The 27970-nt window shown below is 32.3% G+C and overlaps 1 protein-coding gene across 3 annotated transcripts; it reads left to right on the top strand.

The window, feature by feature from the left end:
* Positions 1 to 19497: 19497 nt before the first annotated feature.
* Positions 19498 to 22210, top strand: LOC141684387 (uncharacterized). 3 transcript variants are annotated; one of them, XM_074489316.1, is made up of 2 exons: positions 19498 to 19636; positions 20086 to 22210. In XM_074489316.1, the coding sequence occupies exon 2, from the start codon at positions 20269 to 20271 to the stop codon at positions 21982 to 21984; it is 1716 nt and encodes a 571-aa protein (XP_074345417.1). In that variant the 5' UTR covers positions 19498 to 19636; positions 20086 to 20268; the 3' UTR covers positions 21985 to 22210. The 3 variants fall into 3 exon arrangements, with proteins under 3 accessions (XP_074345417.1, XP_074345416.1, XP_074345418.1); XM_074489315.1 differs by having other exon boundaries at positions 19505 to 19636; positions 20062 to 22210; XM_074489317.1 differs by having other exon boundaries at positions 19520 to 19636; positions 20071 to 22210.
* Positions 22211 to 27970: the final 5760 nt, after the last annotated feature.

Genomic DNA, 27970 nt, shown 5'->3' on the forward strand with positions numbered 1-27970 from the left:
TATTAAAATAATATTCCTCAATTAGTTTGTGTCTACGTAATTATTAATCTTTATTGATTAATCATGTTTGAAATAAATAATTGTTGGGGTATACTACTCCCATGATAAAAGATTAAGTACTTAATATTTATTATTCAAACAATAAAATATAGTTGAGGGAATATGATCGTTGGGAAATCGTTTTAATAAAAGTTCGAGGTATTTTAATGTTTCGTAAGTGGACGTTGAGTCCCTTTAAAACGTACTATTATGGACTTATAATCATCCTATAATATCACCGGAATGATTCACGGGTTCTATCTTAAATCCCGACCGACTCTCGGTCTCCTATAATATGTCACGCTTAAAGCAAAATAAACATTTCACGATATATACTTATCGTACAACATCGCTACATTATGCGAAAATTCAACAACTACATATCATGGCAAGCATGGTATTTATGCACTGATAGTAAAACAATCCTTTCACAACATAACAGTAAAATAGAGTTGGGTTCGTAAACTTGCCTGGGTATCTCGAGGTGGAGGATGCTCTAGGTTCTGCTCAGAAATCTATAACCATAAACACAATTCACTTCGTAGGTCCCGTTCTAATTTACGGTGACTCACACTCATGTGCTACTTATTATGCACCCTCTCAACTTATACTACCCTTATTATTCCTTTAAGTCATTATTCGCATTATGGTCGTTTCATTTTTCTAAGTATCTTAGATTCATTCTTATTATCGTCGTCGGCTCCGCTTATGGATTCTTACGGAATCTACTCGCGCGATCTCGGCTCCGACATTTTTATAAAATTGAAAAATCATTATTTTCACTTGAAATTTTAATGGCATTTAGGAAACTCAATATGTTACTCTCTGTAAAAATTTCATTATTTATGAACACTTTTAAGTCTATCCTTTATATTTTCAAAGTTCGTGATTTATAGCAGTTTTTAAATCACTTTTACTAAAACGGCCATAACTTTTGATCCGTAATTCGGAATCAAGCGATTCAAGCGCCTAAACGATCCTTATAACATTTTATATCCTAAAAAAGGGTTATTTTTCAAGAAACTACAGTTTAAAACTTCGGGACGTTCTGCAGAAACTTAAATTTACAATTTGTTAGTTTTAACGAAGTTACGTTTATGATCGGGGTTTCGTTTACGCCCTAACTCTTAACACAACCACCAACAATCATCATATCATCATCAACACACAAACTCCTCTCAAGAACATCATGTTCTTGAGGCAACAAAAATTAATCTTAATCTACTTAACTTAAACACCAAAATTTCATCAATACCACTCCTTAAACTAGGTTTACTATCACATACTAAATGGATCTTAAAAAAGAATCTTAAATAAAGTTGGGCCAAAATTTTTTACCTTTCTTGAAAGCTTGATATGTGTTCTTGAGGATGGTGGAGGCTTGGAAGTGCTTGGTATGAGTTTTGGAACCTAAAACCACCATTAAAATCAAGAAACCAAAGAGAGGTTACTATTCATACTATTCACTAGTGAGTTTCTTGATTTTATTTCACCCATCAAACCTTGATAAAAAAGAGATGAAAGAATTTTCTTACCTTAGTTTAATTTCTAGGAGGCTTGAGAATTAATGGGATGATTTTACCACGAATAGATTTTTAGTTTTGAAATTGAATTCCTCCTTTTCTTCTTGAATAGCCGAATGGAAGCTTGATGGGGTGGGGGGTATTTATACTTGCTTCCCTTGGTTGCTTAGTTTGGTTGCTTTGCTAGGTTGATTCTAGGAAATGGGGTGGAAGATCTTGCACTTGATTTTTATTCTCCTAGGTTGAATCCTAGGTTTATTCTTGTTGCAAATCTTGGGGACAAATCTTTATAGCTTGCTAGGTTACAAGCTAAACTACATGGGTTAGCTTCCTTAACACACTATTTCGCTAGCTAGCTTGATCAAACTATGGTTAGCTCACTATTTAATGAAGTAACCATGGTTACTTTCTTACCATGGTTTAGTTAGCGCGTTACGTTTATTTAATCGTTTACGCGTTCGCTCGGTTGCTAAAACGTTCTTTGTAATACTTACTCGTAAATGGTTCGCGACGTAATTCCTTTCATATTTATTACTTATATTTTTAATTATCCTACTTGAATAAAAATCCGTAGGGTTTTAATCTCGTAATTATATTGTGATTCCCGTAATCCTCGATAAGTCGTAAATACGGTCATTTTTCAAAGTTCATTTTCTTCGAAAACTAATAGCGTTTACATACACTCATTTGGTACGTATAATCGTAATATCAACTCCGAAACTCATTTTCTCATGCACTACATAGTGTGGGCTCAAAAGTTTTTCCCGTCCGTCAGGGTTACTATTCATTAAACGTTTTACAAGGTCTCAAAAATTCGAGTTATTACAAATAATTTCTGAATCATAAAATTTGTTAAGGAATCCTATAATTGTTTCCTCGACTATATTCAAAACCCTTTCAATATTTTTGAGTGAAAATGCTTCAGCAATAATTTGAATCCCATTAAAGATCAGAAATTATAAAACAGTGTTTACAGGAATATTATAAACAATAATATGAAATGGTAATTATGGACTGAATCATAAACTTTATTCAAATCCCCATTCTTGACATTAATATTCAGTTTGATGTCAACGTCAAATTAGATATCAACATTAATCTTCGATGCTCACAATATACCAGTACTGAAGTCAACATCATCATATATATCAATACCAACTTTTGATATTAATAGTAAATTAAATATCAACATCAATCATAAATTGAATCATAACTGAATCTTACATTTTATCCAAAATAGAAATACTTGATAAATCATTTCTTTTATGATTACCAAAAATAATATAGAAACAATAATTTAGATTTGAACCAATTATACACTATGTTGTCCCTCATGATTAGTCCCGAAACAGCACTGGTATCCCACAACCATATCGTAAATATAGGACATCCCAAAAGGCATATATTCTCCTTGCAAGATATTACATTTTCATATAATAGCTCATGCTAGACCGGTGTCTTGGCCACTTACGCTGTAACTAGTAACCATCCAATCTTAAAATAATTTAAGAAATAAGTTGAATCAATCGGCATCAAATGGTCAGGAGTAATTCTAAAATGAAATCATTTTTTCTCAAATTTTAAGGCATTTATAAATCCAGTATTTGGATAAGTAAAAATACTTAATTATTACATAAAATAGCAGAAGAATACTTGCATAATCTAAATCGAACGTTTTGATATGTAAAACATTTAACTATTTTGAACTTAGAATATGGTAGTAAAACTTGTATAATCATAACTAAGTACTTTGATAAGTAAAATATTGAACTATTCTGGAATTATAATAGTGTAGGAAAACTTGTCTTTGGTTTTTAGCAGTTAGCCACACTCGGAGTAACACCGCTATTTAGTCATTCTGTCTCAAGACATCACTGTCTGTTATTCCACTAATCCTTTGATCTGTTGCTTCTGCGATGACGACAAGCCTAGCCTGATGCCCAATACTATTCCATCTCACTCTTTATCCAATGTATGGTCCTGATCGACTCGAACAATCTGCATCTATAATTAAAAGATACTTCTTTAATTGCTTAAACAATAATTACTCGATGAACGGCGTGTCAATACTCTATCGTCTACGCATAAGATAACCCACACATAAAGAAAACAATTAAACACAAGAATTTTGACCCACATATACACATAGTTCACATCGCACGTAATTCACATAGCATGTAACCAAATAAGTCATGTATCACATAACTCGGTTCGTCACAACATTCAACTCGGTATTTTTAAAATTAAAATCGAGTCAAAATACGACTTTTCGATAAATACGCGACTCAAAATCCTTTTTAAAATGAGCGAGCTTTTGAAACAAAAAAAATATGTCTCCAAAGTATTTTTATTAAAAGCGAAATATTATTCTGAGTCTAGACGCGTGTGTTTCGTATTAAACGGATAAATGGTCTAATTATTACAAATAAAATAAGAATAATTCAATTATTAATAATTTTAATTGAATATTCAATACCTTTATATATATTTAAAACCTTAAAATAATTTTAAATTATTATTTTGCTCAACTATAAATAAATAAATTTTATTTAACTATTGACATATAAAATTAATTGATTAAATAAATTAATCAATTAATTAAATCCTAAATAAATAGTAAAAATAAATTATTAATAAATAAATTAAATTATGATTTTTAAAATAATAAAAGAAAATAATTTTCCTAATTTAAAATATTTTAGTTAATTATTTAAAATAATTAACCAAATTAAATTATAAAATAAAAGTCCATTTTTGGAATTAAATAGGATTTTTGATTTCTTTTTTAAAATAAAATCTTAGAAACAGCTTTTGAAAATAGGCATCTGGATTTCAAGATCAAAACCGGGTTGGAAGAAAATAAAACGGGTCGGGTTTCGAGTTGCCGGGAAAAATCCGGGTTGCCAAGAACAACCCGCCGGATTTCTGGAAGACCCAGAAACAAACGAGATTTTCCGGCCACCTCGGAAAACCCGGCGATGCTTATACACCGTCCAAACCTCTCAGTTCTGCCTAGTTTCTCAGCAAAATCAAACAAAAATCGATCCACCAACTATCCAGAAATAACAACAACAACAATCACGCACTCAAACACAGAAACCGATCCAACCTCTATCTTGAGTTCATATTTTCCGGCGAAAAGTCGAATTCAATCAATACTGAACCAAACCCTGCGAATTATAGCTCAAATTAAAGCTTGTGAATCATAAAATCAAAGCCCTGTGATCCATATTAACAACAATGGCATGTATCATCCATAAAAATTAAAATTATAATGGCCAAAAATGATAAACTCGACTTATCACTTGTCGTATACAAACAATACAACTTTATACATATTTCGACTCCGACCATCATTTTGAATCTATTTATAACATCAAAAACATTCAAAAACTTTCATAACCAAGAAACCCAATTTGACCCAATATGAAAATAATCGTATTTGAGATAGAATCAACCTTAGTTGCTGATTTTGGTATTAATAGATAGGGCCCGTTGAGAGCTTCAATTTGATATGTAGATCATCCAAAACGGATCAAAAACATATTTGAAATCACAAGATAAAGATGAAGAATAGATTTAATGTTATCAACTAATTTTCTAATTTTTTGAAAAAATAGAAATAATTTGGGCTATTTATATTAATAAAAAATGATACCCGATAATTCACAGAACGGTACCTTTATCTCGTAACTTAAAATAAGAAGCTCGAAAGTAATACTTAACAGGGAATTAATTTTTAAATATTATTTTCGAAGAAATACAAAAATAATATCAAAAATCCCCAAAACTTACGAATATTCACAAAAATGCAAAAATATAAAATATTTGAAAGTCCCGCGATTTTCTAAAAATGAAATCAAAAAATTTTGTGAGTTTTGAAGTCCCGGTCAGGGCCCGGACCGATAATCTTTTGGAAAACGAAATATTTTCTAAATTAATAGTAAAGTCCGGAAATATATATAATATATGCAGATACACGCAGAACGAGACAAAACAGGTACCACATAATAAACACACTTTGACACGCGTCCAAAATGCGTACAATTTCATATAAATGCATTTTAAACAAGTAACAATTATCCGAAAAATATACTGGTCCTTACGGGACCACATACAATTCTATCGCATGTTAAATCATGGTCAACAACAATTTAAATAATAATAAACATATAATAATTTATTTAAAATGTAACAAAATAGTTGTTATATACTACTCTTAAATATTTTCATATCTCACCCGATACTAGAGTGAATACGGATAAAATATTGAAGCGAGTATGATATCCACTCGATCCCCAAGATTTAAAACGAACTCAATTTACCGATATCGATAAAATGATCGGCTTTTTTAAAAAAAATAGTAAATTTTTTTAAATACTTTCACAATAATGATAGGGATCGATACCCAATTAACAATTAGCACATTGTCATTTAATGATACAAACTCATCAAACATGAATAGAATAACTGCCATTCTATTCCTTTAATATAGAAAATCACATAAAACACTTAAATAATTATAACAATTTCTGAAAATTCGAGATATTATAATTATAAATGGGAATAATCATTTTTCAAATTGTTTTAAAAATAATAGTTGGAATAAAAAGAAATATACGTATTGAACTGTTAAGTAGTGTCATTATAAAATTGGATACGAAAATAATTGATTAATTAAGATGTTATTTAAAATATTAATATTAAGAGGATTAATTAGTCAGCAGGGAAATATTTATATAAATCGTGAAAATTATAGAAAACCAAATGATTTTAGTAAAAAAAAATGGTACCACATAAAATTCAAAAATATTTAATACTCTCACATAAAAATAAAAAAATATTTAATGATATCAAATGAAAAAAGTTAATTATATAATAATATATTTCATAATTTTATAAAATTCGATTAACGTTTGTTTGAAATAGTAGTATTAGATGGATGAATCATATATAATGTTACCACGTATACAATGTTATTACTTAGAGGTAAAAATTGTCAGAGACAATTTTTTTTCGGATAAGTAAAAATCAATTGGGCACTATTTATATCTTCCTTAAAAAAAATACAATTACGGTACCTAATAATTATATTAAGCTCTAAACAAGGGAAATTAACTAAAATGAAAATTTGGTATACAATAGAATGAAAAGTTGCTTGTGAAATAATTAAAATTAAAAATATTTAATAATATTCATTTCATAAAGATAGAAATAATGTTAAAAATAACATCTTTTTGGTAAAAATGAATGGAAATATCAATTCTAGGGGGCGGGTGGCTGATTTATACGCATTTGTTAAATGAGTATTCAAAAAAAATGATACACATTTGATAATTGGGTATCTCAAAAGTTTTTGTAATTGTTCTACATACCAAATTCAAAAATGCGTATTATCTTTACTTAATTAAGAATGCATAATTGAATGAATATTTTTATACATATATTTTTAAAATGGATATTTTAATAAAATTACATTCAAAAATGGATATTTATCACCTTCACCCGTAAAGATACAATACACTATATGTAATACCCAATATTTTTATAACTAATTTTATGAAATAAATTGTTGAATTTTATTATTTTCATTTTCTATTATTAATATTCAAAAGTTAGTATTTAAAATTTTACTTATATTTATCATGTTAACATCGTGTTTCTCTATGCATGTTAAAAATTTGTGTGTTAGTAAGATATGTACTTCTTGTTTATTTGGATAAGTGAAAGTGGTTCTGAGATGTTTTCAAATTTAAAATAGGATAAATATATTAGTTAGGTAGGACAAATCAAACTCTTATCTCATAACTACTATAAATTGAATAAGAAGTTCTCATTCACGAGTACACGAAACCAGGTACGATTCTCCTTATTCACTCTTTTCTTTTGCATGCACATATGAGAAATCTACATGATTGTTTTTAATTATTTTGTATTATGTTAGTTGTATAATATATTAATATAAGTAATACCATACAAATCTATATGAGTTGTCAAACTAAACCGAATAATCTTCTGTATTTTATCAAACAAATATTTTATTTTATATATTGTTAGAGTGGTAATTGTTTTATGAATATATATATATATATATATATGTAAATTAAATATGATTTTTTTGATGCTGTCAAAAGTTTTGTAATTTAATTTTAAAATAACTTTGCATCTTATATTTGAGTTCTTTTTTTTAAAGATCTTATTGAAATAATTTCTCAACCAATATGATATTTTTAGTTATAATTTATTAGTTCTAAAATACGTTTGTTTAAAAAAAAGAGGAGATGATTATGATATTTTATCAAATTAGGCAAGGGTGTAATAGTGCTTGAGTCCTGACTTACTAGTTCATATCATGTGGTTTGTTAAAGTAAACTTTTGGAACCTTATGTCTTGTTATGATATCATTTTTATTATTATAATTGTGATTTGGTAGTATATTACATGCATGCATGTACGCGAAGCTTGTGTTGATCTATTTTGTTTTGATAAGGTTTTGCAAAGTCTGTGCGAGTCCTTGAGCTGTGAATATATGTTTATATATATTTATTTTGTTTTATTCTAGTTCATTTTTAGCCGGTCTAATTTAATATTAATTATTATTAAATATTATTTAGGATCAGTTCGGACTTTTCAGTTAGTGTGATTCTCCCTAATAAGGTAAGTTAACTTTTCGAACTTATTGAATATTGTTTAAATGTTTTATATTTAAAATGTTTTTAAATATTTTTGTTAAGTAAATACGGATCAAGGAATATTTTAGATATAAGAAATTTCCAGCCAGCTATGCCATTTGAACCCGTTAGTAATTGCGTATAGTTCCGGAACTAGATTACGATACCTTGCTAGGGCGTGCTTCGCACAATTCATGATACCTTAGTGAGGGGCGCATTACCGAAATCTATGAACCTATGATACTGTTTCACCAGGTACTCGTGACTGTAGCGAACTGCGGAATTTAATATGTCTTTATTTTTGAAACTGTGATTTATGGACTACAGATATTCTGAATTATGATTTATGAAATATGTTACAAACTCACTTGTTCCTTTGGTTAGTTCGATAGTTTTCTTGCTGGGCTCTTTGGCTCATTACTTACAAATTTTCAGGTGTTTAGCTTTTGGATCATCTCAAGGGTGGACTGATTTGAGCTTGCTTGGAATAATATTTTAGTGATTATATTTGTTTTGGATCTGCGTCTCCCAGGATTTGCTTTATTTTCAGCTTAGATGATTTTATTTTTGTCTCGGATTTTAGAACTTTATGGACAATTAGAAACTTATTTTAAATATGAATAAAATTTGTAGTTTTAGTTTAGATATTTAAGTATAATATTATGTGAAAAGTTGGGGTATTACAGTATGGTATCAGAGCCGACTGTCGAAAGGTTGATTCGTCAAGTTGCCGGAGGTGGGGACACGAAGGCTGGTGGTATTATCCCACAATGGTAAGAGGTCTGGAGGTGGGAACACAAAGCCAGCCGGTATTATCCCACAATGGCTAGAGAAGTACGATATTGGTCCTATAGGCTATTTGTTCGGGCCTGACGAGGATGTCAAGAGTTTAAGTTGGGGAGTTTGTAACACCCCATTCCTACATCGAGGAGATTTGGGACTTCTGTTTAGTTTATAAGGCAAAGTACTATTACTATGTGGACCAACAAATCATGATCTTTTGGGGGCCTGTGGTGGGCTTGTCGTAACCCAAGTTGGCTGCACTCGGGACAGTATGCTTCGACTTATTTCGGACTCGGAATCAGGACTTGACATGGTTTTCGAAAAAGGCTCGGGATTTGACCGGGGTTGTCACATATGTAATACCCCGACTTTTCACATAATATTAAACTTAAATATCAAAACTAAAACTACAAATTTTATTCATATTTAAAATAAGTTTCTAATTGTCCATAAAGTTCTAAAATCCGAGACAAAAATAAAATCATCTAAGCTCAAAATGAAGCAAATCCTGGGAGACGCAGCTCCAAAACAAACTTAATCACTAAAATATTATTCCAACCTCAACTCAGTCCACCCTTGAGATGATCCAAAAGCTAAACACCTAAAAATTTGTAATTAATGAGCCAAAGAGCCCAACAAGAAAACTATCGAACTAACCAGATGATCAAGTGAGTTTGTAACATATTTCATAAATCATAATTCAGAATATCCGTAGTCCATAAATCACAGTTTCAAAAATAAATACATAATAAATTCCGCAGTTCGCTACGGTCACGAGTACCTGGTGACACAGTATCATAGGTTCATAGATGTCGGTAATGCACCCCTCACTAAGGTATCATAAATTATGCGAAGCACGCCCTAGCAAGGTATCGTAATCTAGTTCCGGAACTATACGCAATTACTAATGGGTTCAAATGGCAAAGCAGGCTGGAAATTTCTTATATCTAAAATATTCCTTGATCCAAATTTACGTAACAAAAATATTTATAAACATATTAAACATAAAAACATTTAAACAATATTCAATAAGTTCGAAAAGTTAAATTACCTTATTAGGGAGAATCACACTAACTGAAAAGCCCGAACTGATCCTAAATAATATTTAAAAATAATTAATATTAAATTAGACCAGCTAAAAACGAACTAGAATAAAACAAAATAAATATATATAAACATATATTCACAGCTCAACGACTCGCACAGACTTTGCAAAACATTATCAAAACAAAATAGATCAACACAAGCTTCGCGTACATGCATGCATGTAACATACTACCAAATCACAATTATAATAATAATAAAAAATGATATCATAACAAGACATAAGATACCAGAAGTTTACTTTAACAAACCACATGATATGAACTAGCAAGTCAGGACTCAAGCACTATTACACCCTTGCCTAATTTGATAAAATATCATAATCATCTCCTCTCTTTTTTAAACAAACGTATTTTAGAACTAATAAATTATAACTAAAAACATCATATTGGTTGAGAAATTATTTCAATAAGGTCTTTAAAAAAAAGAACTCAAATATAAGAGGCAAAGTTATTTTAAAATTAAATTACAAAACTTTTGACAGCATCACAAAAGTCACATTTAATATATATATATATATATATATATATATTCATAAAACAATTACCACTCTAATAATGTATAACCGAAAATATTTGTTTGATAAAACACATAAGATTATTCGGTTTAGTTTGACAACTCATATAAATTTGTATGGCATTATTTATATTAATATATTATACAACTAACACCATACAAAATAATTAAAAACAATCATGTAGATTTCTCATATGTACATGCAAAAGAAAAGAGTGAATAAGGATAATCGTACCTGGTTTCGTGTACTCGTGAATGAGAACTTCTTATTCAATTTATAGTAGTTATGAGATAAGAGTTTGATTTGTCCTACCTAACTAATATCTTTATCCTATTTTAAATTTGAAAACATCTCAGAACCAGTTTCACTTATCCAAATAAACAAGATATCTTACTAACACGCAAATTTTAAACATGCATACAGAAACACGATTTTAACATAATAAATTCAAGTAAAATTTTAAATACTAACTTTTGAATATTAATAATAGAAAATAAAAATAATAAAATTCAACAATTTATATCGTAAAATTACTTATAAAAATATTGGATTAAGGTATGAATTTACCTATTTTGTTAGCTTATATTGAACTGAGGTACTATTTGTGTACATTTATGTTTTATGTAAAATTTGAGGACAAATTTTCTTTTTAAGGAGGGTAAAATGTAATACCCGATATTTTATTTAGTGATTTTATTAATATTTGAATTAAATTTTGTTTTTATGTATATTAAGGTCATGAGCTAGTTGTATTAGTGGTTAAATTTTTTATGTTTTATGTAAAATTTGAGGACAATTTTTTTTAAGGTGGGTAGAATGTAATACCCAATATTTTTATAAGTAATTTTACGATATAAATTGTTGAATTTTATTATTTTCATTTTCTATTATTAATATTCAAAAGTTAGTATTTAAAATTTTACTTGTATTTAACATGTTAACATTGTGTTTCTCTATGTATGTTTAAAATTTGTGTGTTAGTAAGATATGTACTTCTTGTTTATTTGGATAAGTGAAAGTGGTTCTGAGATGTTTTCAAATTTAAAATAGGATAAAGATATTAGTTAGGTACGACAAATCAAACTCTTATCTCATAACTACTATAAATTGAGTAAGAAGTTCTCATTCACGCGTACACGAAACCAGGTACGATTAATATATTAATATAAGTAATGCCATACAAATCTATATGAGTTTTCAAACTAAACCGAATAATCTTCTGTGTTTTATCAAACAAATATTTTCGGTTATACATTGTTAGAGTGGTAATTATTTTATGAATATATATATATGTAAATTAAATGTGATTTTTGTGATGCTGTCAAAAGTTTTGTAATTTAATTTTAAAATAACTTTGCCTCTTATATTTGAGTTCTTTTTTTTAAAGATCTTATTGAAATAATTTCTCAACCAATATGATATTTTTAGTTATAATTTATTAGTTCTAAAATACCTTTGTTTAAAAAAAAAGAGGAGATGATTATGATATTTTATCAAATTAGGCAAGGGTGTAATAGTGCTTGAGTCTTGACTTGTTAGTTCATATCATGTGATTTGTTAAAGTAAACTTTTGGTGCCTTATGTCTTGTTATGATATCATTTTTTATTATTATAATTGTGATTTGGTAATATATTACATGCATGCATGTACACGAATCTTGTGTTGATCTATTTTGTATTGATAATGTTTCGCAAAGTCTGTGCGAGTCGTTGAGTTGTGAATATATGTTTATGTTGGACAAACTTAGTATTTTAGACTAAGTTGTGAATCATTTTGAGACTCTATATGAGTGAGACACATTATGTGTTAGTGGTGTGTATTTATTGGAACTTATTCTTCTCTTCGAGGGGATTCCAACGCATATTAACACGCTCAAAATGAGTAAAAGGTGAATGAGAACTGATGTTCCAAAGTTTTACCTTTTAATATGAAAAGTGGTTTTGTACCACATCGAGAGTAGTACAAACCCATTTCTTAGTTTTTCTTATAAATACCATGTACCACATCGAAAAGAAAAACAAGTCCTTTCAAGCCTCTCTTTATAAATAGAGTCTTAGGGCACCAGTTTTATTAAGTCAAGGAAATAAGAGTCATCTCTTTCATTCTTGGTCTCTTTAGTCTTAAATTTTTTCAATATTCCGGTGATAGTTCTCGGGCTCAGTTTAAGTTCGCCGAGAGTATATTCGATCTATCGATTATACTAGTATCTCGTTTTATCCTGGGAAGCAGGTCGCTAAACACGGATGGTGCGGGGCGAAACTGCTTTAAGGAGACAGTTTTCTGGACTCGAGATTAAATCCAATCTCTATTTGTTTTCTCAAACCCTTCTCCTAATTTAATTATTAATTCTTATATGCTTATGTGATTTAAGAATTAGCAATGTTCTTATGAATTAGTTATATATTCAATATATATAATAATGTCTTTATCGTACAAGATTGATAACAATCTTAAAGCAGTTTTATTCAATTTTCATACTTTCTTGTGAGTAGACGCAAAAGTCAATTTGATTGTTTAAATTGGATTTATTTATGGGTATATGAGTGGCCATTATTTGCCTCATTAATTAAATTAAATTTAGTGCGTTAATTTCTTTGATCACTTGTTGTCATGTGCTTGAAATTAATATAAATTTGATTTTAAGTGGTGCTTTGTTTAAGCATAACAGGTACGAGGCAAAAGTAAGCACAAAGTTGTTGGATAATTGGTTTCTTATAAGGCTATTGATGCTTTAATGGTTATTGATTTATGATCAACTTATATTCAAGTGGACATATTTGGTGACATCTCTCTCGGGTTGATCATTATAAATTGGTAGATTAAACCCAAATTTATAATTCGTCCATGTTTTCGCTATTAATGGATAGCTTATTATGTTTTGTTAACATGGTGATTGATTTCTTAATTCTGAATTGATTTTGGAATTATTAGTACACTGATACAAGAATCGTATATGCTATAGTTTACATGCGTGTTTGCAAGTTTATAACATGATATTGCTATGCAATTAAATGATATGGCTACATAAATGTGACCCTTCATGATGGAACTTGATTATTTGGTGATTAATTTTTTAATCATTATTGAGTGATGATGAGGCATCAATTATTATTGTTTAATCTTTAATAATGGAGTTATATCACAAACTTGTAATACTGGATAGAATGCAGTAACATGTTTATTGTTAAATAATGTGACGAGGTGGGCAGCTGAAGTGAACCAGATTTATAATTGCTCAGGATTCTCCACATTAAAAAAACCTAATGGGCCTGGAGTACAGGTTATGGGTCGGCACATAAATTATATTTTTCTGGTTGGATTTTTCCTCCAGTTAAATAGTAATTTCACGTGTTGGTGTCGGTCTGCTGCGACAGTGACACACGAGCCTATTATAGTGATCCATATGATACTTAATACGGCGAATATTGATCTCAGTAGTTATGCTGAACTTCGGAGAGAATCCGAAAAGTTGTTAACCCTAACGCGTCAGTTGATCAAGGATCACTGAATGTGGGGTTATTGAAGATTTATGTTCTTCCTTGGGCCTTTTATGGTTGTACCAGTAGGTGAGCCAGAAATGTAGGTTCGTGTGAACCATGTAAATATTTTAGAGAAATTCGGTAATTGAATTTTTAATGATAAGAACCACGGGAAGTTCTTTAAACATGATATTAAAATCTTATAGGTTTTAATGAATGACGTAAAACCTGCTCAGATGAGAGGTAGTGACACGATACGTGTTTACTGTCTGGTTTGATAGTAAAACATTTATCACTCGTACTCGTAGTCGAGTCAATATTGAAGCTAAATAGAGAGATGTGTGCTCTATAAACTCAAGGGTAAATCCAACTTAATACAGATAATTAAGATGGTAGTGAATAAATTTGATGATGAATAATCACCGGGAAAATTCTGTTTGCAACGTGAATATTCATGAGGTCGTTGCACCTTACTCGCATTAAATAAATGGAGTAGATGCAGGCTTGAGTTGCGCTCTGAGAGAGATGCAAAACGATTGTGATCAGCTCAGACTATCACTGAATTTGAGGATATTAGTTACGAAGGGCTAATTGTTCCTTAAACATGATACCACAGAAGGAAATAATTAAATTTCCTATTAGTTTTGGAATATTTTCTGACATTCTATAAAATATTAAAATTGTGGGGGTATCTAAAATAGAAAATTATTGAATTTTCTATGAATAGTGGAATGTAATGAAACATTCTTGAAAATAATTGAAATGTGGGGTATCTCGAAACTTGATACCAATACCTCTGTTGGTAGCATGAGATCCAAAATCAATTGAGATATTTTGGATGGGTACATAGACAATGGTTGAGTCTAATAATATCCGATATATGAATCTAATTTTTGAGATTCGTAAGAATACTATTATAGAGTTTAGGAATGCTTATGCGATAAGCTAGTAGATCCTAGTAGATCTGTAATTAAAAGTCATCTAAATGAACTTACGAGTTATTGGATGAATGTGAGGATGCAGAGAGCAAAAGACTTGGATAATTGCTAGTCCCGAATGTCTTGATAATTTGCTTGAAGGTGAACTCATAAATTTAATAGAAGCAATGCGCTTCTCGTATAATTTCTTGATAAGTGAATATATCAAGAGAAAATTTGACTATTACTGAGAGTCAATAAATCAAGATTTTCTAGCACGTGTACTAGAAAATGGATTGTGCATGTTCTCTCTATGTCCTTTGTGGGAGAAAGAATGTTAAGAAATAGAGAGAGTGGTTCTGTTTGACAGAATCTTGTTTAAAAAATATATAGATCTTCTTACGAGATAGAAACATTAGGACCCAAATGAATGTTTAAATTGGGAAAATATATCTGGGTCTGAAGGAAGTATAAGGTCAGACTGATACAAAAATATTACAGTCGAAAGTGATGACCTTATATAATTTATGAAATATTCTCGAGTTTTGAGAATAAGGTTCATTAAGATGATACTAAAATTATCGTATTGTGAAATTTAAAAGTGCATCAATGAACATTGAGATGGTCTTTCTAAATAGATATTTGGAGAAATATCTATTTATGTGAACCCGAGGGTTGCTCTAGATAAAGCAAGAGTAGAAAATCTGTATTTTCGGTGATCATGTTGAGTGAAACAACATTGACACGAAATAATGGCATATTAAATTTGATATTGCTATGATAAGCAATGGCTTCAAATAAATGACATGGTTTCCATTTTGAGGACGCTCAAAATTGGTTGCTATGTGAATAAGGATTGCCAGTTTAAGGACGCTTAAACTCGGTAATGATGCCAACTGAAATTGCTGGTTTTTGGGACGCTAATAGCTGGTAATATCAATAACAAGTGAAGCCTTAAGTAATAACTAGTAAAGTTATTTCATAAATGTGAAATATGTCAATATGAGATGTCAAACTGATTCAAAATCAGAGAATTGACAAGTGTGCATGTGTTATTTACACATGATATGCAAGTCATAATTGATTGCATGTGAGTGATCTGATCATTACGAGAAGTAATGACAAGAGGATCATCTCTGAAAATCTTGATGAGATTGAAAAGTTTTTATTTGAAAATTACAATCTTCGTGACTTTAAAAATTTTAGATGATACATGTCACATGTTGGTGACGTGAATTTTGAAGAGATCAACGAAGCTAAAGTTGTCATAGCTGGAATGGATTTATATTTATCCAAGCGTAGATGAACAAGGATCTCTCAAGAAGGATTGCAAGTCTGTTGTACTTTTTAAAATTGTACAAAATTTGACATAGGCTACACAGTTGGTAAACTGGGTAGATGCACGAGTACAATGGAAATTGGTCACTTGGAAGTGATTGCAATGAGATTTAAGGTGTATGATATGTGCTCGTGAGCTTGGACTGCAATACGAAAGATATCTAATTGTACTATGTGAATATAGTATGTAAATTAGATATTTGACTTTAAGAACTTAAAAGTCATTCGAGAATACATTTCACACTTAGCAGTCGTGTCATGGAAATCCTAAACTTACCTCGATTCATGATGGAATACGAGTCTGGTGCATAAAATAAATGCAGTTAAAAGGCTGAGTAGCCACTTTGTAAGGATATTCCTAAATGACAAGGAAAATGTGTCTTCAATATGCATATATCGTGTAATCAATATGCAAATTGGGAGATCACATTATTGTGTATGAAATGGTATGTCTCACATCTATGATGAGGACATAATACCATTAAACAACTATTCTCAACGAGAATTATCATGATTGACTATGTAAAGTCAAATGATAATGTTTGGATCCACTAACCAGATGGTTAAACTGAGCGAATCTGTTTAAGACAAGGGAATCTAGTTAGACCGAGAGATAGTTGTCAAATCATCGAGAGGAATGAGCCTTGCCTATTGCTTAACGGCGTCATGGTGGACACCCAACCTTGCTGACTGGAGATCCCAAGAACTCGGTTCAATGGGACAACTAAATCATGATGACCAAATCACTGTGGGGGTAATCCCTGGCCTATTTCTATGATGATGAAACAGTGAGACCCGTAAGGTACGAGGTTAAGCTTTATGCTTTTAATGATCTTTGACGAATACAAGGATTTCAAGTTTGAATACATAATATTCGGTTGAGTAAACGCGGGTTACTCTATAAGATAAAGATCACCTACGTAAGAGAGAAGTATGGCCGCTTCAAAGGAGAATTGCGAGGCACAATTCTTTAGAAACTCTTGCAGAACCAGGACGATGTTCCAGGGCCAAAATGGATATAATCATGAGAACTGAATGAGTCAGGAAAGATATAGTGATGAGTATGTCATCGTTTACACAAACGGTCGAACAGTTCAAGGATATCGCGTCATACTGTCTACCAGTAAAGTCGATATACTTATTCGAGCGAAGGTTCAAGGAGCATTCTCTACCTATCGTATGCTATATCTGACCGCCGGAACTATCACCAAGTCAAGCTCCGCGTCTGTCTGTCTATGTGGTGTCTATGTGGTGCGTGCTACTGGACCATCAATCTCATTTGTGGGGGATTGTTGGACAAACTTAGTATTTTAGACTAAGTTGTGAATCATTTTGAGACTCTATATGAGTGAGACACATTATGTGTTAGTGGTGTGTATTTATTGGAACGTATTCTTCTCTTCGAGGAGATTCCAACGCATATGAACACGCTCAAAATGAGTGAAAGGTGAATGAGAACTGATGTTCCCAAAGTTTTACCTTTTAATATGAAAAGTGGTTTTGTACCACATCGAGAGTAGCACAAACCTATTCCTTAGTTTTTCTTATAAATACCATGTACCACATCGAAAAGAAAAACAAGTCCTTTCAAGCCTCTCTTTATAAATAGAGTCTTAGGGCACCAGTTTTATTAAGTCAAGAAAATAAGAGTCATCTCTTTCATTCTTGGTCTCTTTAGTCTTAAATTTTTTCAATATTCCGGTGATAGTTCTCGGGCTCAGTTCAAGTTCGCTGAGAGTATATTCGATCTATCGATTATACTAGTATCTCGTTTAATCCTGGGAAGCAGGTCGCTAAACACGGATGGTGCGGGGCGAAACTGCTTTAAGGAGACAGTTTTCTGGACTCGAGATTAAATCCAATCTCTGTTTGTTTTCTCAAACCCTTCTCCTAATTTAATTGTTAATTGTTAATTCTTATATGCTTATGTGATTTAAGAATTAGCAATGTTCTTATGAATTAGTTATATATTCAATATGTATAATAATGTCTTTATCGTACAAGATTGATAACAGTTTATATATATTTATTTTATTTTATTCTAGTTCGTTTTTAGCTGGTCTAATTTAATATTAATTATTGTTAAATATTATTTAGGATCAGTTCGAGCTTTTCAGTTATTGTGATTCTCCCTAATAAGGTAAGTTAACTCTTCGAACTTATTGAATATTGTTTAAATGTTTTATATTCAAAATATTTTTAAATATTTTTGTTACGTAAATATGGATCAAGGAATATTTTAGATATAAGAAATTTCCAGCCAGCTACGCCATTTGAACCCGTTAGTAATTGCGTATAATTCCGGAACTAGATTACGATACCTTGCTAGGGCGTGCTTCGCACAATTTATGATACCTTAGTGAGGGGCGCATTACCGACATCTATGAATCTATGATACTGTGTTACCAGGTACTCGTGACCGTAGCGAACTGCGGAATTTATTATGTCTTTATTTTTGAAACTGTGATTTATGGACTACGGATATTCTGAATTATGATTTATGAAATATGTTACAAACTCACTTGATCCTCTGGTTAGTTCGATAGTTTTCTTGCTGGGCTCTTTGGTTCATTATTTACAAATTTTCAGGTGTTTAGCTTTTGGATCATCTCAAGGGTGGACTGATTTAAGCTTGCTTTGAATAATATTTTAGTGATTATGTTTGTTTTGGAGCTGCGTCTCCCAGGATTTGCTTTATTTTCAGTTTAAATGATTTTATTTTTGTCTCGGATTTTAGAATTTTATGGACAATTAGAAAATTATTTTAAATATGAATAAAATTTGTAATTTTAGTTTTGATATTTAAGTATAATATTATGTGAAAAGTCGGGTATTACACTATATGATATTTAGTCCAATTATTTATCCATTTTAATTTATAATTATATTGATAGCAGTGTTACAGATTTCGGAAATCGGAACTATTCGGTTGATGTACCGATTTACGATTTATCGGACGATTTTTTAAAAATCGGATGATTAATCGGCGATTTATCGGAAATCGGTCAAATCGGATAAATATTTTTGACCGATTTTTGAAGGATTTATCGGCGATTTTTGAAAAATCAGCCGATTTCTATATAACGGAGATTGATAGTTGAATTTATTATTATTAGTCCAATGGGTGAGATTAGAAAAATGAAAAAAGACGGAGAAAGGATGGGGATAAAATGCGGTAATGAACCCTAGTACTAGTTTATTAACGTCCAGAGCTGATAAATAACAAAATTTCGCTAAACAACTGAAGATAGAAAGCAAGACAAGGTACTGCTATTGCTAGCTACTATAATTCATATATGTAAATTTCATACAGATGTTCATCATTTCATTGTTCAAATTTCTTGAATATGTTTGTGATTATAGACATGGGGTTAATGTGTGTCACTTTCTTTCATTTTGCTCTTAATTTTTGTTATTTTGAACTGCATATTCATATACCATGTATTAATCTTGTGAATTTTTGCTTTTTAAATTATTGAGAAGCCTGGGTGTTTGATTGAACTCTTGTGTGAATGCTCATTTTTAATTGTTTGTTAATGGATTCATCCGGGTTTTTTTAATGAAAAATTCTATCTTCTTGCTTTTAGCATCCTCAGGTATCACTTCGCTGGTTCTAATTTCTGTTGTTTTAGTAAAAATCTATTTTTTCGATATATGATTTTTTTTCTCTATTATGCTCTGAATTTTAGGTAAAATAGTCTGTTTTTTCGCAGCATCTTTTGCATACTTGTCTGCAAGTTTCTGGTGAAAATAAGTGGGAGAACTGTTTGAGTGTAGAGAATTGGTGGGATGACAAGGGTATTGTGTTATTGTGCTCTTACAAAATGGTTAGCTTGTGGACAGGATTTTGATTTCTAATATGCATAAGCAGCATTTTAGACTTTAGAGTGAACATTATGGATTACAGTGCTGTTGCCAGTTATAGTTCTTTAAAAGATATCCTGTCCGTTAATCTCAGCAGTTGTGTCGAGGGTAATACACATGTTCAGTCTTACCAGCAGTCCCCAGTTGTTATTGGGTCGGGGAGAATTGTAGTTCCCTTGCGTCCTAGATGTCTGGTTAGAAGTGTTTACCTTGATGAAGTCAATTCTAGTGCACAAGATCGGCGGACCTCAGATAAATACGTAGTAAATGTTGGTAGGACATCTAGAGAGATAGTGAAAATCGAGAAGCCTCCTAATTTTTCAAAAGCTTCTCCAGATGGGCCTTATGTTGATAATAATGAAGAAACCAACAACAAAATTCTTCAAACTTTATGTAATCGTGGAAAGTTAATTAACGCGTTCAAGTTGGTTGATGTAATGACACGTCAAAATCAAATACCCTTTGCCCCATATTGCATATACTTAATAAGGGGTCTTATTAGAACTGAACAAACAGATAAAGCTGCCAAGATCCTAAGGCTGATGGTCATGTCAGGTGGCATCCCCGATATCATTACGTACAATATGTTAGTGCGTGGTTTGTGCATGAAGGGGCATTTGAAATTTGCTATTGATATCTTGGAGGATATGAGCTTGACTGGATGTCCGCCAGATGTAATTACTTACAACACTATACTTCGCTCAATGTTTGATCATGGAAAGTCTGATCATGCTGTTGAATTTTGGAAGGATCAGTTAAGAAAGGGTTGCCCTCCTTATGTTATCACTTATACAGTTCTTATCGAGCTAGTATACAAACACATGGGGATTCTACGAGCTATGGAAGTACTGGAGGACTTGGCTGTTGAGGGTTGTTATCCGGACCTTGTGACCTATAATTCTATGCTAAGTTTTGCTTGTCGACAAGGACAAATTGGAGATTCAGTGTTGATCATCCGTAATCTTTTATCACATGGGATGGAACCCAATGCTGTGACATATAACACACTTCTCCATGCGATTTGTAGTCAAGGGGCTTTGAATCAGGTAGATGAGATTCTGTTTTTCATGCATGAAACTTCTCATCCTCCTACAATTATTACTTACAACATTTTGATAAATGGTTTTTGTAAGTATGGACTTGTAGAACGTGCCATTGATTTTTTCAATCAGATGGTTTCTCGAAATTGTTCTCCTGATATAATTACTTATAACACCCTCATACGTGCTCTCTGTAACGAGGGACTGATAGATGAAACCCTCCAAATTCTTGAATCTATAAGTGATAGCAGCTGCTCACCTACTTTGTTCACTTATAACATTGTGATAGATGGACTTGCAAAACATGGTTTCATGGGGAAAGCTATGGATCTGTATAGTCATATGATTGAGCACAAGATAGTTCCTGATGATATTACCCATCGATGCTTGATTTGGGGTTTCTGCCGAACAGATCAGGTAGAGGATGCATTGGAAATTCTGAAGTTGATGGGAAAGAAAAACCACAGGATCAGAAATAGTGCTTACAGAATGATGATTCATGGATTATGTAAGAAAAAGAAGGTGGATGTTGCAATACAGATCCTAGAAATTATGATCTCATCTCGAGTCTCACCTGATGAGACTATCTATTCGACAATTATCGAAGGGGTAGCTGCTGCTGGTATGGCAGAGGAGGCAACGGAGTTGCATAGGAAAATGATAGAATGGAAAGTATTCAAAGAAGAAAGTGTTTTAAGTGTCAACTAAAAAGCCTTCTATCTATTTGCTGAGACAACTCTTCAGCATGTGTACACTTCATGCTGTACAATATAACAGATCAAAAGGTAGCATTATTTTTCAATTTCTCATTCCTACTTGCTTGCAGCGAGTACAGTCCTTGAGTTTTGACATATCCCTTTTTGTAAGTCACTGTAGTCCCTTCACTGTTCTTTTCATCAGATTCCAAGTAATATGTTATTTTTTGATTTGTACTTCTGCAAGTGTGGCTCAAATGAACTTGGAGTAGTTTCTTACTTCTCTAAGCACTGTGATTACTTTACAGCTTTTCTATGCAAGATCTTCTGTTTGGCCGTTTTAATATTTTTGCTATATAGTGTCTCTTTAACGTGCTACAAGTGTGTGTACATTCCTATGTTTATGTTTATGTATGCATATGCATATGTGTGCAGCAAGTATTTGAGTTTTAGTTAGAAGGAAAGTATATATAATAATTTTATTATTTGTTGTTTTCTGTTATCCATTTCCAGTAATGGATATTGTACAAAACATTGTCTTACAATTTTTTTTGTGTACCTTTCATTGTTGTGATTAATGTATATAAAGTGGTAAATTAGATGTATCAGCCTATATATTTTTTTGTGCGTGTGGCTGTTAATGACACGGGGTTGTTTAGTTGCCCACATCAAAAATATGCTACAGTTGAAAGAGAATGAATAACTGTGTTGGCATAGTTGATTGTAAAATATCACCTTATAAGAAGGGAGGATCTTGAGCTGCAGACCAAGATAATATCCCCTTGCAGTGCTTAACTGGATTGCTTTGGTCCATAATTCCAAGTTTAGTTTGTTGATCAGCAGTGCTTACCAGGGGAAGTTAAGTAACGGAAACAGAAGCTTGAAATTGTGAAATCTTCTTCTAGAAAGACATAAGTTATAAATTATGATATTTTTTTATTCATCATAAATGAGTACTGGTAATATAAAATGAGTATTGGTAATAATATAATTTCTGTTGAAAGAGAAGTGATCTCAGGATGTATGATGCTTTCATATAGAAGTTGAAACTGATCCCGGATAATTTGCTCGGTTCTTGGGTGGATGAATATCTAATACATGAAGCTTATGATGCCCAGAACATGAAGTTTGCATCCTTTTTAGTTCTGAATCTAGCAATTACAGTCTACAACTTCCTTTTTGTTGCGGTGAGGTGTGTGCTCAACATATTAAATTCTAGAGCAATTGCTTACCTCTTAATACATATAGGTTATAGATAGAACTCCATGACCATTTATTCCTTATTGATAGTTAAATTTTGAGTACCTTGAAGTTAAAGCATTTATTTATACCTTGATTTTCTGTCATGGCAAATATGTTAAAGGGATATTATCCAGGATCTTGACTGCTTCGTTCCACTTTCTAAAATGTCTCAGATTTTTTAAGTTTATCCTAGTTTCTGCCGATGGTACTCTTCAAGTTGTGATATATGATACCGTTACCCAGTTAAGTTTGCAGGATGACTCTATGCTTGAGGAACTTGTAGGCTTTTCTTCATAGAAGCTTTTTCTCAAACTGTTCTGTAGCTGCTTGAAAAAATTGCTTGCATAACTTTGCTTTTATACATTCTAGAATCATCCTCTTTCGTGTACAACTTTTGGCTCCGACAAATTATTGACCGGATGCTTGGAATAAGTCTGTCACTTCGGCACAATCTTCTCCATTGTACATATTTCTCGTTACACAATGGAAACAAAGACAATCCAATATATTTTTGTCAAACAAGAAAGGACTTAATATATTTGACAAAAAGTTCTGCCGCCACAGTTTGCTCCATGTGGCTGTGAAACCAACTAGGGATCCACAATGATTCATTGCGGAAGCCACGTGGATTTTTGCAATGAATCATTGCAGAAGTCACGTGGATTTTCGCAATGAATCACTACGGTTTTTGAGATACCATTTTCTTGTCTAACTGTTTTAAGATCAATAAGCTGCAGTTCTAGCTCCTGTTTCTCAATCTCAACTTTTTCATTATTTTTGATAGCCTCCTTACTTTCTCAATAGATGCCACCATACTTGTATGAATGTGAAACATTTCTACACATTTTCTAAAAAGTTTCTTTATATTGAGTGGCATTTAAATCAATTGCAGTTAGGATAGGTACCTCTGATTTGGATGCAGATGACTCTCCTTACTCCAAAGTCATGAGATCATAATTTCCACATTCTTCACCATCTTCCTCATCATCTATATCATCCCAACTTTTGCCCTCGGCAATATAAGCCTTTCCCTGTTGTTTTCTAAAAATGCTTCATATTTTTACTTCCGGTTTCAAATAAGCCTCGTCTTTCTTCACATTCTCTGGCTTTTGGCACTCTATGGCAAAGTGATTAAGTTCATCACAGTTGTAGCATCTTATCATTGATCTGTCCACAGATCCTGACTTGTAGCCACCTTTGCAAACTGAATTTTTCCTTTCCAGTTGTTGTTGTTGGATGATTGGCCCTTACTCTTCCAGTACTTTGGCTTTTAACTCTAATGTTTGAAAATTTTCTTGCAAGATAAGTTATTGACTGATCCATTTCACCCAGTTCATCAAGAGTGTAAAACTCATCATCTTCCATCTCTAAAATGACCTACTTTTGTGACTCCTTGTTTTTCTGCTCAACAGCTTGAACAACTTGAGTCCGGGGTTCCAGTTCATCTTCAGACATTTTTTGTCATTTTCTACCAAGGCACTTGAAATATCCACAACATGTCCTTGACTAGCTTTCAATGTCTTCCTCTATAATATTTTCAGCTCATAGGTCTTGAGAATACCATATAAGACCTCCAAAGTTATTCTACCTAAATCTCTTCCCTCTCTTATTGCAGATATCTTTTGTTCCAGGTGATCAGGAAGAGTGAGCAAAAACTTTAGGTTAACCTCTTCAGCTTCATAATCCTTGTCATGAAGCTGCAAATTAGTTATCAATTTGTTGAACCTTTCAAAAACCTTAGTTATACCTTCCTTTGTTTAGCCATAAAACCCTCATACTGTGAAACTAAGATCCATCTTTGATTAGATCTAACCTCTTCCGATCTTTTCCCGGATTTGTTTAGCTGACTCACAATTGATAATGTTATTGTACATTACATTTTCAAGAGACTCAATTAGTATGAGTTGTAAGCCACTGTACGGTGCAACATTCTCTTTCTCTGGTTCTGTGTAGGTAGAGGGATCTTTAGGTGCAAAGTGTGCGGGTATGACCATGTCTCCATCTGTTGCTTCGGGAACCCTTTCCATAGGAATAAAGGGTCCATGCCTGAGAATTTCAATGTACATTGGATTGGCCATCCTTATGAACAACGTCATTTTTTCCATAAGGTGTAGTTTATCTTGTCAAAGACAGGTATCTTGATACTGCTTATTTTCTCTGCACTCATTCTTCCAAAATCTTTATCTGTTTTCTTTCAGATTTTGTCTTGATACCACTTGTTAGATATTAAATGCAGTGAAATGTAACACATGGGGGGTGAATATTTTTTCTTGGATTTTAACTAACTTGAAAGTGTTTGACTTATAATTGAACAATGCTGACATGAACTTGTAGTGATATAATGATTACTGCAAGCACACAAGCATATTATCAAAAACTCACTTGATTGTATTAATAAAATTTGTTTTGCTACAAATCTGTGTTATTAGAATTAAGAACTCGGCTACAAATCTTGAGAGAGAATTCAAGATAAATATTCACCATGCTTGTGGATTGTGATATAAGAATAGCTTTTTCATTTTAGACTTGTGACTTGTCAATTGTCTCGTATGTGTCGGCCTTTTGCGTTTCATAACCTTAAGATGTTAAGGTTATGAAAAATCTATATCTTCTCAATTATCTCTATGCATGTGGTTGTTTAGCTATATTAGAAAAAGGAGTCCAGTAAACTGGATTTTTTTTATCTTTGTCTGCCATGATTGACAGTTTTTTCTCTCTGTTAGTTTGATAATTATTTTCTTATATCCTCTTAACAGTGTCAATAGTATTTCTAAGTTTTTTCATCATAATCATTCCTACTTTCTAATCATAGCTCGCCCGGAAACATCAGTGGAAGAAATGTATGCAAATTTTATTATTGAAGATGAGGATGAAGGAGGAATTATTGTGGAAAACAATGAGATTGTGAAGCAGAAACAAACATTTGTATTGGTGGGCAAGTTTTTGACGGAGATGAACATAAATTTTATGGCTATGTAGAATGTTATGGCAGCATTATGAAGACCAAAAGAGGACATGAAGGTATATGATCTGGGTGGAATGCACTATTTATTTGTGTTTTATCATAAGATGGATCTACAGAAGGTCATCGATGGGGGGCCATGGTCGTTTGAACATGCCATGTTAATCTTTCATCATTTAGTGGGAATGGAGGATCTGCTTATAGTGAAGATACATGAGGTGGATATTTGGGTGCAAGTCTATGATATCCCTAGAGGCTTTCTTTCTGAGAATGTTAGAAGAAGTGTGGGATCGTCCATTGGTAAATATATTAAGTCAGACCCAACAACGTTTGATGGGGGTGTGGAAACCATATGTGCGTATAAAAGTGTCATTGAATGTGGAGAAGCCATTAAAATGCAGGATGAAAATCAAGTGAGAGGGTGATAATTGGAGCTGGTTAAATTTTAAATATGAAAGACTGGGAACATTTTGTTTTGTGTGTGGCATTATAGGCCATTCTGAGCGAGACTGCAATGTTGTTTATGCTAACCCGGATAAAATTATTGATAAGGCTTATGGTACTTGGATAAGAGCCTTGTCGCGGAATATTAAGAATAATGCAGGTGCAAGGTGGCAACGAAATGCGTCTGACAGGGAAAATATGTGGGGAAAAAAGCATAGTCACGAGGGGATGGCAAGTACTGAGCAGGGTGGTGGCGGAGATAGATTCATGGAGGTGGATGGTGTCGTTCGCGAGGTTGACAAAAATTCTGGTGAAATTCAAATCAAATCCCATCAAATCAGGGACCAAGTGGGGAGAGATAAGGAGGTGTCAAATGTATTTCAAATTTCACAAAGCGGTAACACAACAGCTATGACTATGGAAAGCAATAATGTTGTTCTTGATCCTAAACATAATCGGGTAGATGAAGATGTGATAAGAGAAAAAGATGGGCTAGATGGAAGTAAAAATAGTCCACAAATAACTAAGCCAAAAAATATGCAAGTGGCGGTCCTGGGGTCCAGGCCCGCAAATCATTATGAGTCTTATATCGTGGAACTGTCGTGGGCTGGCTAACCCACCAACAGTTCGATTTCTTAAGGAAATCATTAATCAAAGTAGGCCCAGTATTGTTTTTCTTAGTGAGACTTTAGTGAAAAAAGAAAATGTAGAAAAAACAAAAAACTAAATAGGTTTTCATGGCTGCTTTGCTGTAAATGTGCAAGGGCATGGAAGTGGTGTGACTCTTCTATGAAAGAACGGGGGGGGGGGAGTAAAAGTTACAAATAGTTGTCATAATTTTATTGATTTTGAAGTCGTGAATGAGACTCGGGGAAAGTGGCATTATACAGGTTTTTATAGCTTTCCTGAGAGATATAGAAGTGTGGATTCATGGAGTTCGATTCTTGATTTATCCGTGGTATCTCCTTTACCTTGGTGCATTATTGGTTATTTTAATGATATGTTGTATATGGATGAGAAAAAGGGTGGAAGGGGACATCCTAGGGCATTACTTGATGGTTTTTTCTGAGACAATAACGAAATGTGGCTTAATAGACTTGGGCTCTACAAGGGAGACGTTTACTTGGGAGAGAGCAAGAGGAACAGATAGATGGATTCAAGAAAGGTTAGATAGAGGGCCGACAACGAATGGGTGGTATAAATTGTTTCCGTGTTAAAGTCATGGAGGTATCAACATCGGATCATCTCCCATTATTTTTATAGATGAATAAACAATTGTATGTGCAACGGGGTAAAAGGTTTAGATTCAAGAATTTATGTCTTGAGGAGGAGTGTCGAACTATAATACATG

This window comes from Apium graveolens, chromosome 9 (assembly GCF_009905375.1).
Source record: "Apium graveolens cultivar Ventura chromosome 9, ASM990537v1, whole genome shotgun sequence".
Classification (NCBI taxonomy): domain Eukaryota; kingdom Viridiplantae; phylum Streptophyta; class Magnoliopsida; order Apiales; family Apiaceae; genus Apium; species Apium graveolens.